Here is a 13,655-nt window from a genome sequence, read left to right on the forward strand (position 1 = left end):
CTGGAATTTCTTGCCTTTTTGTGGTTTTAAAAGTTATCTTTGTCATAACTTCATGATTCAGTCCTAAATCCCTTTTAATCCAATAGTGCAACTGACAACACGTTCTGCTAAACTACTCAGATAATTCATTCTTACTACAATGCATAGGAGTTTCACCTGATTCATTGCATTAACAAATTCCTATCTCATTACTCAACTTATAAACAGCATATTATTCATATTCTCACTGCAGACAGGCACAACAGCATAACCCTGGGTAAGACTGCCAAAATTGTACAAATATCATATATTCCCTTTTGAGTGTAGGGGAAAAGTAGTGACTATGATTATGATACAGTTACTCCATCTCTCCCAATAGACTATTTTACAGATTAGTTGTAAAGATAGATCATCCTATTTATAGCATAGATCTCTTTAAAAATTAAGCTACAGGTATTCAATAAAAATCTATTAAGAATTCCCTCTCCTTTCTATACAGATTCAGTAGTATTTTCAAGCAAACCAAAAAATAAGGTCTGCAATTCCAGCACAGTAAGAAATAAGGCCTCTTTTATATTGGCAAAAAAATTACATCATTATTCTTTTTTGTTTTCTTATCTCTCTCAATAAAAGACTATATTCCTTTTTTTTTTTACTATATTTTTCTCTTTAAAACTGTAGAACACCAGCATCCATTATAAAATAAGAGTCAGTTCTCCTTGCACTCAGCTTAGAATTCCTGGTGAGTTTAAAACATTGAGTCCATAGCTGTCTCATGTAGACATCACTGCTTTCTTCAACTTTTCTATTTCAAGCTGGAAAATGGACATTTTTTTGGGGAAAAAAAAAGAGTCAGTATTAAAGCAGCAATAATCTAAAGTCTTTACAGCTTTTGCCAAAATTACAACCTTTACTATTTCAAAAGACACTTCAGTAAGTAAAATCATAACACAAAAGCATTTGATAGCTCAGTATTTACAGCTGATTTTATACAACTATATTGCTACACAAAAAAGAATTTACCTCCAGTTCTGGTACATCTTACTGGATAAACTCAATCTGAACAAAGCAGTCCAAGCTGCATTGTGGAATCATTTGACATGTCCCCACGTAATGCTGCATCATCACCTCAGACTAACTGCCTAAAGCAGCCTTTATTGATTTATACAAAATACTGTGCCATGATTAATTTGTATTTCTTCAAATGGATATGGAGGATACATGAAAGTTACTTCCTCCTCATCTCCAGTGCATATTTAAGGCAACTTCACTGATTGCTCTGGATATGCATTAAAAAGAGGACTCTCCAGAAGTTCTCCTCGAGTTTTAAAAGCAGCTTCACAGTCAATAAGAAGTGCTATTTCACAAATAAAATGCCCTTTTGTACCAGACTGAAATAATTTTCTACAATGAGCTCATCCTATTCACTACTTAATGGCATCATATTGTAAGGGAAGTAGATGTTTTCATCAATAAATTCAGAGCAGTGGCATTTATAAGGAAATTTTTCAGATGCATTCTGTTCTTTCAGGAAATGATCCACTCAATATTTAAACAGTTCATGAAAAATTTAGGAAAGTTTACTTTTGCCCTGTTTTGCTTTTGATTACAGAAGTTTGCCTTTCAGGTCTTACAAAAGCAACATATTTTGCTCTCTCTTGAAATATGGCCAGTTGGACATATTCCTAGCAAAGAGGAGAATCCAGCAGCAGGAACTGGATCACATCCCAACACCCACACATATTAAAAATAATTTTCCAGATAAAGAAAGCTGAACTAAGATGAACTGTGAAACTTTCCTATACAACCAACTGTCTCGTGAGGCATTCATTCAACCACACACTAGCACAGCAATACCAAAAAGGCTGAGCAGGTTCATTAAGATTTCCCTGTGGTACCAAATTCCAGAACACTGCCTATATCCTTCTAAACTTCCCCCCTCCAGCTGCTAACATTACCTCCAGATGACTTCGCAACAGCTTCTCTTCTTCCAAATCCTTCTTTAGTTTTTCCAGTTCTCTCCTAATAATAAAGACAAACAGAAACACAAGTTGGAGGTGGAAAAATAAAAAAATCACGTTACTAAGAAGGACAAGCCTTGTTTCAATTTTACAAGAGGAATTCACACAACAGTGAAGTGGCACTCAAATCTGTTGGACCACAAGATTCCACCAACTCAACACTTCTTACCTCCAGAACTCATCATTTACTAGTTTGCTTTGGAGACCAACTGATCCTGATGCTTTATAACCTCCTGAGAGATCAATCTAAGCTGGTTTGCTAAGTCACCATTTAAATAGTACAAAAATGAGTGTCTGTGCTGTAGAACTAAAACCAGAAAAGGTCAATTTCTCACAGGTTGGTCTTTACTATGCTTACTCCAACACCAGTTATGTTTTATTTCTACATCATTCTCCAATAACAGAATCACGGAATTGTCACGGTTGGAAAGGACCTCTAAGATCACCGAGTTCAACCATCAACACAAAGCCACCCCAACTTCAGCCACTACACAGTGTCCTGAAGTACCCAACCTACATGGCTTTTGAATACTTCCAAGGATGGTTACTCAACCACCTCCCTGGGCAGGCTGTTCCAGTGCCTGACCACTCTTTCAGTATAGAAATTCGTCCTGATATCCAACTTAAGCCACAACTTCAGGCCATTTCCTCTAGTCCTGTCATTATCCACTTGGGAGAAGAGGCCAACACGTACCTCCCTACAACCTCCTTTGAGGTCGTTGTAGAGACTGATGAGGTCTCCCCTCAGCCTCCTTTTCTTCAGACTGACCAACCCTAGTTCCTTCAGCTGCTTCTCATGTGACTTGTTCTCTTTCACCAGCTTGGTTGCTCTCCTAAAAACAACCCCTCCCACAAGTGAACAGACAATGGAGCCACCACAATCACCAATTTGAAAAGCTCAGGAATAACTTCCTTACTACCAGTCATGTCAACACTGCAATCACTTGTGCACAGTGGTACTATACAAGACCAGCACATGTGCTTATGTTAAATGCCACAAAAATGATCTACTTCTCCTTACATTGAAAGTACTGTTTAAGAAATATTTAAAAAATATTTAAAAAATATATTTCAAAGATATTTCTTAAGAAGTCTGGCACTAAAGACATTTGGAAGTGTCTATATATGCCTATGCAGACTGAGAAGGAAAATATTTACCCATGTTCTTTCTTCAGTGCATCTACTAAGGCCAACAAATCATTAATCTGAGTCCTGAGTTCTTCCACAGAATTTTTTTCATCATCCATTTCTCCTTTAAGTTGGACATCTCCAGGAAGGAAGTTGAGTATAACAGAACTTGGTCTCTGAGATGAAGATGGAATTGGTGTACTGACTGCAGATGGCTGAAAAAACACATCAGTAGAAAGCTAAGAAATTAAATCATTCTGATCACTTAGTACACACAGTGTGTACTGTTAAGGGAACTACATGAGCCCAAATTTCCTTAATTTTCTACCCAAAAGGTAAAAAAACAACACCTAGTTCAAATGCACTACTGTAGCATACAAGATAGTTATTTTATACAATCTCCCTGAGGTTCCTGTAGTCACTGAAAAGTGCTTTACACGTCAAAAAAAGAAAAAAGTAGTGATTTACTGGAGTGCATTGCTTCATTATAAACAATCTTTCATTCATCTTTCTGATCTGCTCAGTTTTTCTGTCTGCCAGGAGACTAAAGGCTGAGCAGACATGATGCTTATTTGAGAATGATTCCATAGTTTCACGCTAACTGATAGAATATTTCTCATCAGAACTGAAGATGGTGATGCTAAAGTATAAATTAACATTATGTTAAGATTTCTAATATGAACTTTACATTAAATGACATGGCTCAGTTGCCCTTAAATACAATCATTTGCACTTAGATGGTTGCATCTATCTGAACTGGAAATTTGAGAAAGATGAACAGAATATCTAGCTGCCTGGTACTTCTCTAGCTCCTTGGTATCATACCTTTTTTGTTTCAACTGGCTTTGGTTTGGCACTTTCTTCTTCTTTCTGTACCTTCAAACTTTTTTCTGGACTCACATTTTGACTTGCCTGGTAAAGGATTCACAAAAAATGAAAGTTTTCAGAATAAAAAAATAAAGAAATAGTAAAGAAAAATTTTTAAATAACCTGTCATGTGTTTCTAAGAGATGTGATAGTATAAAGAAAACAAAGAAAACAGAATTTGAATTGCTAGGCTACCAGTTTTCTTCCTCTACCATTCAGAACTTTCCTTCCCTGTAATATTAATCTGAATTTAAATCAAACAGGAATCTTGGGCAAGATCCCTAAGCATCTCTGCAGTCCTTAATAAGCCCTTAATGCTTCTGGGATTTTGTAGGTGCTTCTGTAAAACACAAACAGCAACTGACATGACTGAACTATACAACATCTGATGATGCAAACTTAATCCAAGGACTTTACAGCACCTGGTTCTCATGGTCTGACAACCTCACATCTTAGCACAAGATCACAAGTCCAGTGTTACCGCAATATTAAATCACAGTTTGTTGTGGCTAAAGACTACTTATTGTTAGGCACCAAAGACACTTTTAGAGTCGTGTGTATACACACCACCTTTTCATACTCAGTGATGCCAGAAGAGTTGAGTACTTACTGCAGAAATACCCCAATACCCCATAGAAAAGACCCCTCCAGCTGCAACACAGCCACCCCGTTTTCTTATGCTAGGAATGCACGTAGAAAAGGTCTATAAGAACCGAACTTCTGCGGCATTTTATGTTTCACTCTCAGGTAAATGGTCCACAAGGACTGTTTCCCAGTTCAACCCTGTTTCCTGGGAGTTAGTTCCTAGTTCACTAATAAGAAAACAAACCCAATATACTCACAGGATTACTGCTATTGAAACGTGAAGGCAGCCTCCTACCAGGCATCTTGGGTCGGCTTGCAGTAGGATGAGATAAATTATCTGAGGTAGCTATTACATCATCAAAGCTTAACAGATCTAGGAAAAGATGAAAACACAGGACACCATCAAGGCAAGAAGGATTTGCTATGTTCTTTTTTTATTACTTTTTCCCTTAAGAAAAATGATGTTTAAAAAATTATCAGAATTCTTCCTGTTTCAAAAGTTTTCAGCCCATATAATGCGACCCATCTAAAACAGCTACATGACCTTGGCATACCAGAGAAATCATATTTACCCCCTTGAAAAAAAATTAAAACCAGCATTTAAATTTGACTTCTCAACAGAAGAAGTGCTCCACGAAACAGGCCTAACAAGTATCTGGAGAAAAATATGACTATTTTTTGAGAGATGCCATATCTAACTAAGAGAGCATATTTTCTTGTCACTAAGCTTGCAGGAAAAGCATGAAAACACAAGTTTACTATAACAAAAAGAAAAGCAAATAGTAAACTGCATGTCAAAGGGTTCATGAAAGTAAAAGACATTAACTGCAAATATTTCTGTGCAGGACATTTTTCCATCAACAGGACTTTGTCTAAAGAAAATACACAGCTTCATAAAGTCTGTAATCAAACATATCAAAACTCTATTCACATATTTTATTAAATCATACGATCTCTTCAGTAATTAGTCTCTTTGTGCTCAAAGCTCTAGGTAAACTCTTAGTTCAATAGAAACTCAACATCCTATGAGAACAGGTAACCTTAGGAAAAAAACCTATTAATAGGAAGAACTTATATATATCTAATATAATTACATAAGTAGGTCCACTCCATTAACAACTGCATTTCCTAATCATTTCCCAAAAAAACCCTACTACTTACCTGCCAGCAGACACACAGTGAGATAGGTTTTTGATTTAAACATTAACACTAGGTTATAGATATTATATATGATTTTACAACACAAATTAATTACTTATTCTAGAGATGCTAAATCTTTAACTAAAATATCACACAGCATTTACTATAAGCAGTGAAAGTAACATTCAAGGTTTGGGCTTTTTTGTGTGTGTGTTTTTGTTTGTTTCTTTCTTTTTTTCTTTTGGGGTAGAGGGTGGCAATAACATTATGATTTATCAAAGAGAAACTATGACACTTGCTTTCTTCTCACTCATTTTGAAGTTACAGCAAGAGGCCACATAAGAAAACTGCCTAAGAACACTGGGCCAACACTATTATGCCACAGATGACAAAGCCATCTGATTACTCCAAGCTTTACTCAAAAGCCTAGTCAAAACTAAGTTAATTCCTAGATGTCTAAGTTTTCCACTGAATGTTTTAACTAATTTTAATGTCTTCTACTCTACATTACTATCCTTGGAGCCCTTGAACTATTCACATCTTTTGGACATCCCTGATGTTCCCCACTTCATTATCTGCTCCCTTACTGAAATGCAAGCATAACACTGTCTGTTACCAGTCAGGTTTGCTGCTTTTTAATGTTACTAAAGAGAATGTAGAGGTAGTGTGTTTTGTAAACATGTAATCATATTTGCAATTAAAAAACGAAAAAGCAGAGAAGGAAAACAAAGTAGGAAGGAACAGAAGAGTGATGAAGGGCAACCAGCTGACGGGAAAGAGGATGAGGGAGAAATAAGTAATTATGAAGGTATTTCTACTGTAGTCTGTGCCAATCAAATATTTAAATTATTAGAAGTCAAGCGACCATGACCAAGGGGTCTGTCTATCTTCACTTTCTATACTTAGTTGGGTTAGTGCTCTGTGATTACTGACATGTCAAAATATGAATCAGGAAAAAATATCCCCATCTCGGTAACTTTTGCCTTTAAAGGATCCTCTTTTTGTCATTCTGCAGAAATTACTAATCATTTGGCAGTGAATTTAAATCAGAATTGTAAACTGAGTTGTTGTTATGATCATAATGCCAGCCCTGTCTCCCTGAATAAAGGAAACATGTCAGGCATAATAAAAACAAGAAAATATTCAGAAAAATTGTGTACTTCTGAAAAAAACTACAGTATTTGACAAGGCTTGAAGATGAAGACTAGTACAGTCTTGAATTGTGTATGATTTAAACATAAATGGTGGGATGACACTAAAGCCAGGAGGTTTTCTCCTGTCTCTAAAGAATTCTAGAGGAAATGACTACGCCTGAGACAATTGCTCAGCATTAAAATAAACCCAGCACAGTCAGAGGGACTCATGACTCTGCTTGCATTTTTCTCTATACCTTCCCATTTTGTTGCTTTGGTATAGGGAAGAAATTAAAACACAGGCTGGTGGGGATTAGGGTTTGTCTTTTTGGTGGTGGTGGTGTTTTTGTTCATTCTGTTGTGGGTTCCTTTGTTGTTGGTTTTTTTTTTCTTTTCAAACAACACTTAATTATCTTAGGAGAAACCTTGTCCCCACTGAAACCAGAGCTACTGATGTAGCTCACTGAAAGCTCACAATTTATACCCATTTCTCACAGACAGCCTGTGACTGTTAAAGGAAATCCCATTATAGTGCCAAAAGAGCAACATCAGACATCTGGGGATAATCTGAGCCAGAAAAAAATTTTAAGGCTGAGCAAGAGCACCTTTCATTCTCAAAAGATGAGCTAAGCTTAAACAGACACTTAGGACAGACTGTTAGAAATGTCTCTTCTGCAAGCTTAACGTGGATCCCATACATTACAGAACTGTTAGGAGCTTCAACAGATATGATTAGGTGAGAGGTTTGTTATTACGAATGCTTCAAGTGTATTCACAGCAGTTTCTCTTTAAAAGCCTTCAGAAAAAGCAGCAAGGCTGAAGGAGTGTCTCAACAAATTACAGTTCCAACATCTCATGCAGGTGGGGTTTAAAAACCCATAACAGAAGTGAAATGTATCCAATATTTTAGAAAACAAGACCTCACACTAAGAGAAGGTGGCAGCCCTTTCTCCTATTATTCATCCTGCTGTGGTTGCACCCCAAACATTTATGGGACAGAGAAAAGTCTTAGAATATTTAAATTTGCAGTCCAGCAATAGTACCATATTTCCTACAATTAAGCATGTGCCTAGAACAGGAACTTTCAAAAACACTATTTTACAAGACTCATGATACTAACGAGCCAACAGTAGAGGATTCTGTGACAACAGGCTTCATAACTGCATAATCTCTGTGTACAGAAAGAAAGCCATTCAGCCTACACACACCTGAAGTGCTACAAGTATTGAACACATTTTGCTATGAACACTAGAGGTTTGGTTTGTCAATAGCTGTAGTTGAAGTTTTTCTTATCTTTTTTTTTTTTAAATCCCCACAAGTTCCTAATTGAAAAGTTTACTTAAAGTAACTTCTTCATTCAAAACAAAACAGGCATTCAAACAAACAAAAAAAAGCATTTTAAGCTGAAACCCAAAAATTTTAGTATCAATAGCTGCAACTGAAAATTATGCTTCAGATGTTGAGAGGCTTATGTGTATGGCATAAAGCATTTGGATTTCCTTAGAGAGTGTTATCTTACCAAAATGGAGAAGGGTAGGGTAAATTCCTGACACGTAAGAAGGGAAACATGGCAAACAGGATAGGAAACAAAATCTGGAAAGAAAAGTCAAGGAGAGGAATGTCTAGAAAAAGATTCTGAACCAAAAAATTATTTTACAACGCAGGAAAAAGAAACATTTGTAGAAGAAACAGAATTGCTTTACATGTTCAGCATGCTAATTATTACAGCTTTCATCTTTTACAGCACTTCATTCTAATCAAACAGAAACATTTATGCATTTTTTTCAAATAAAGCTTTAAGAGGAGTTATTTCACCATGTTCCATTTTTATGAATGTTTTTGAGTATTTCTCCTTATCTGATGGTTAGGGGTCTAATTTCCACAGGTTGTTTTTTCCTATAGATACAGAATACTTATAGCTTCTCCTTAAGCTAAACTGAAAGTGGCTCAACCTACATGACACTTCAAGGTCAAGCTAAGTTGCAAAAAAAGTAAGACCCATATTTGTTTTCTAAAATTCCATTCACTTCAGGATTTCAGTCTGAAGTTGGAGTTGAGGTGAGGGAGAAGGGCAGGATTGGGGGAGAGGGCACAGGGGGATGAGACAGTCTAGTAATGCAGTCACCAACCCCAGCCATACATTTTCCCCATGTTTCATTATCTATTCTAGATTTGTAATATTAAACAATCTTAAAATTGATGTGATGACCCAACATCTTTGGAGCTTTATACAGCCTTAGCTGCTGCACAGGCTGAGTCTTATCTGTTTTCACAAGACCAGTAAAACTACAAGTGACTTATGTGGATCGTTTCAAAGAAGGGAGGTTTCACATAACAGAGGCTTTTTGAAACTCTCCTTAAATAGCAGCTCCATGACACTGTTAATGCTGCGTCCCTGCACACGCTGCCTGAGCCTCTTTCAGTTGCTCTGCACCCAACAAGGACCACTGAACAGAACTCATCCACTTGCTTGTTATGCACCCCTGTCCTTTGCCCCATCTAGGTATTAAAATCTTTCATTTTTCTCCATGAGCCTATAAAAATCTTCTGTTAGCAATTCAGAATTCACAGATTTTTAATAGATTTTTCATATATATGAATAGCTAATATCATGGATACTATGTTGCCACTCTGGTTACAAAGATGTCAATGTAACTGCACCTAAATTAAAAAAAGACATTTCATCTGTTTTTTTTCCTGTGGATAAATTGTATTATACTACACAATAATGTATCTAACACAATCCTAGAGATAAATGTCTGAGTAGAAGGACATGGCCAAGATTTTTAAGAATGGGTTGTGCATCAGACTTTAATATCTCAGCTTACTTTGGCTTGAAAGTGTTTCTTCCATGCCCTCACTCAAACTCATCTTTACATAAAGGGATTGGCTAAACTGCCAATTTAACACCTTTAAAACAAGGCCTATCACAGTTTATGCAAGATTTTACTGGAGAATAAAAAAAGAACTTATAAATACTTTGGCGTAACTCTGACAATATTTGTAATATTTCCAGAATATTTTAGTAACTGCTGAAGTCCAGCTTTTCATGGCCCAGAAAAATATAACTTTATATATTAAATGCACACATGAACTAAAATGTCCTCATAAAGATCATTCAAGCTTAGAAGCACATTTTAAAATGCTTAATGGAAAAATCAGGAGTACTCTTTACTATTTGTAAACTGTTTCAGGTTTTTAATGCATTACTTTTTCTCTCCCTGCTCAACTTACTACACTTCAGGAGCTCTGAAGTGCAAGAAACCTGTTCAGGAACCTGAACAGAAAATAAACCAAGTTATACTATTTCAAAATGTGTTACTATTAAAACCTTTTCTGAGATGAAAGGTTGCATTTGAGATACATGAGCCAAGCATTGCAGGCACAATTCATTAAAGCTTTCCCTGCAGTGGTTAATCATACAATAGAAATAATTTAGAGTTTAAAAAAAAGAAATGCCCACAGCAGATGATCTCTGCCTAAGAGGCACACAGAGGACTCAAATCAGTTGTGCTGTCAGTAAAGGAGAAATAACAGCTCAGAGAGTCCAATCAATGTGGGGGCTTTAAACCAGTATCAAGGCTTTTTACTGGACAAATTTACATTTGAAGAGATACCAGGTTTGGCTCAAGGTGCAGCAAAACTGTAATAATGAAATTCAAATCTACAATGCTCCACGCTGGCCCAAATTTTGGCCCAAAGGTACAATAAAGTCATAATCTTGAACAGCCATGAAGCTAATCCCAGGATGCTGAAGGTAATGGCATTACTAAAAATATGCAGGTTAGCTAGAAAATCAAAAGTTATCTGAAATGCAAAGAGCAGAGCAAACAGAACCAGTCAGCAAGGAAAACAATTTCATTTAAAAAAAAGGCAAGATAAAAGTTGCAGCGAAAAAAAAAAGGCTTTCAAATTAGCAGAATGAACCATTGCCTACATTTCTCCCTTCCTGTCATGTTACAACACAGAGCTCATCAACTACCTGCAAACAGCCTCCTGACACCTGGCCATCACCTGCTGACTCACACCTCCAGCTACCCATTGCAGGTCTCAAAAATACACCTTGTATTGAATAGGTGAAATGGCACTCGGCGGCATCTTGAGTAAATGACTTCAAAAAGCTTATTCTAACCTTGTAAAATACTGTAATTCAAACAGAAAGACCCAAAAGAACCCTTATTTTCTTACCTGATTCTTTAGAGTTCTTTAGCACAAGTGAATCTACCTCTACTGATTTTGGTCTAAGTGGCAATGATTCTGAGTCTAACTTTGGTTTTGCTACTGGCTCAACTTCAGATTTTGGTCGAAGAGAAACAACTTCTCCATTAGATCTGTAGTAAGAAAACAACAACAAGACATAGCTGGTCAAGAGATTAAATGGTATACAGCTGAATCACACCAAGAATTAGAAGTAAATGGAAAAAAAAAAAAAGCAGTAGACTTTATTATTTTCTGTGGCCTTAAAATCAAGTAATTCAGAGAACAGTTCCACTCCTATAAAAGCAAATCATTCTGTTCCAGCTTTTGCAAAGTTGTCGAGCATGTACAATCTCCTTGCAAAAAAAATAATCCAAAGCTTTTACTACAGGGCACAATTTTGCTACTCAAATCTAAAATACTACACTTCAGTGCAAATGAAAACAAGAGAGCTGAGCAGCTCTTGAAATGTCCAGTAACATATTCAGACCCCTTGACATCAAAATCTTCCTGTAAAGAAAAAAGCTGCCAAGAACAAGTTTTTCTTCTTCCAGGTATAGAAGAAAATACCTTGCATCCATGGCCTTTATTCTATCATTCTTTCCATGTCTAATCACACCATCCAAACAGGAAAAAAACCCTCACCAAAACAAAGACACACAGACAAAAGAACAGATTACATTTCCTTTACAATTCTTGCTGCCCTTTATGCCACAGCATAACGGTCCAGTTACCAGTGTGTGTTCCTGTCATTAACTTATCTCCCAAACCCTTTTCTCAGCAGTAGAAAGAGAGACAGCAGCCTTATCCTCCTACAGCAATGTTAAACTTTCAGGCTTTAAAATATATTTAAATAGCCCTAAGATTGAATGTTTTCATTAAAGGACCAAAGTTTACTACAGATTTCTGTTAAGTGCATCTGTGCATCCCTTTATATCCGTAACCATTTTCTGAAATGAGGGAGGAGAACATGACCAGTGGCTTTAAAGAAGAAAGTCTTTACTAGGGAAACTCCAAAATACCACATGATATAACTGAATTACAGACTGAAAACCTAAGTAGACTGGCAATGATCTAACTCTTCAGTCAGGCATCCAATGTTGTCCAGCATGTGCAGGGTGGGATGAGAGGCACAGAAGCACCAGAGGCAGCTCAGCCTAGATAGTCTCTTCTGTTGAAGTTAACTGTCCAGAGTGTGAACCTTACCCAGGCTCCCTTTTCCCACTGCCCTCCTCCTCACTGTCCTGTCCCCTTATATAATCTTCCTTTTGGTTCAGGTGGACAGGATCTGTTGTAAGAAAGATAAACCTTGACAAAAACTATTTTTGCAGGTATTTAAGGTGGTATTTGATGTAGAAGCTGTCCAATCTTTTCTTTGCAACTCGTTTGATGTAGAAGCTGTCCAATCTTTTCTTTGTCTAAGACCAAGTTCAGCAGAACATTACTTCCTCATGATTCCTTAAAGTCAGCTAAACATCCCAAAGGGATAGTTACCTGTTGGCAGTTTTTCTGCAGATTTGGGTAAGGACTGAGCAAATACTTCAATTGAGGCAGAAACGTAAACTGTGGGGGGATTGTACTGATATAAAATTAGTGAAACACCCCAAATAACTATTACAAACTCGTGAAAATAAGCATTTAAAGTGGATCTAACAGAAAAAGTGAGAGACCACTTGTCATTTCCCTCCTTATGTGTCCAGTAACTCAACTGAGTATACTCAAGAGAGAGACTGGATGTGGCTCTGCAGTAAGTGGCCTCTTCCCCAGAAGAGCACAAGCTACACTGAGAACCTTTAGCACAGGAACTAACTGTGCTCAAGTAACAGAATTATTGAGGCTGGAAAAGAACTCTGAGATGATCAAGTCCAGCCTATGACCTAACACCACCAAATCTTCCTTTCTATCTTAGTCTCTCTATAAAAAACAAAGAAAGTTGATGCAGCTCAAATCTTCAGGTTTTTTCCAACACAATAATAATTCACAAGTGCCACATCCACAGATTCTTTTACACCACACTGCTACTGTAGCTATAATTTTTTCATTATGGGGCAGGCTGAAAGCAAAGCAGCCCACAGGTTTGTAACTGTATCTGCCTCCTGCTGTAATACTTACTCTGAGATGGATTAAATCTCTTGAAGAATTAGAAAGTTATAAATTCACAGTGATAAAGACTTGGAAAACCAAGATGCTTGTACGTGTAGAGCAAAACTTACCTTTTCATCCTTTTCACTCTTAAAACACTTGTTTCTTCCAACCTCATCCATGAAGATGGATAGAAAAACAAAGCAAATAAAATAGACTTGGTGTGTATAATTTAACTAATACTGACCTGGATACAGATGATGGCAAAACAGGTTTATCAGGACGTTTTGGGTGCAGAAGCCCTGCTCTCAGTAAGTTGTTGGTCTTGCTAGGAGGAATAGGCTTCTTGGGTGGTACTTGAGGAGCTTGTGGCTTCAAAGGCTTCTGATCCAAAACTCCCTTTTCATCTGACAAAATACACCACCACATCATTTTAAAAACCCATGTTGTCTAGAATCGTTGCAATACTAATCAATTAGAAAGCAGCTGCTGTCAGAAAGACTGCCTTTGAACATCAAAGTGA

The 13,655-nt window shown here is 36.9% G+C and overlaps 1 protein-coding gene across 1 annotated transcript in view; it reads right to left on the reverse strand.

Moving 5' to 3' along the window:
* Positions 1 to 647: 647 nt before the first annotated feature.
* Positions 648 to 13,655, reverse strand: part of CD2AP (CD2-associated protein) — a 136,846-nt gene continuing 123,838 nt past the window's right edge. The window contains exons 12-18 of the mRNA XM_010002423.1: positions 13,380 to 13,539; positions 11,042 to 11,184; positions 4,838 to 4,953; positions 3,954 to 4,040; positions 3,159 to 3,343; positions 1,938 to 2,001; positions 648 to 794 (exon numbers count right to left, since the gene is read on the reverse strand). Of these exons, the coding sequence (XP_010000725.1) occupies positions 753 to 794; positions 1,938 to 2,001; positions 3,159 to 3,343; positions 3,954 to 4,040; positions 4,838 to 4,953; positions 11,042 to 11,184; positions 13,380 to 13,539 (797 nt within the window). The 3' untranslated portion in view covers positions 648 to 752. The remainder of the gene's footprint in view (positions 795 to 1,937; positions 2,002 to 3,158; positions 3,344 to 3,953; positions 4,041 to 4,837; positions 4,954 to 11,041; positions 11,185 to 13,379; positions 13,540 to 13,655) is intronic.

The sequence above is a fragment of the Chaetura pelagica genome, unplaced genomic scaffold (assembly GCF_000747805.2).
Source record: "Chaetura pelagica isolate M959 unplaced genomic scaffold, ChaPel_1.0 scaffold46, whole genome shotgun sequence".
Lineage (NCBI taxonomy): Eukaryota > Metazoa > Chordata > Aves > Apodiformes > Apodidae > Chaetura > Chaetura pelagica.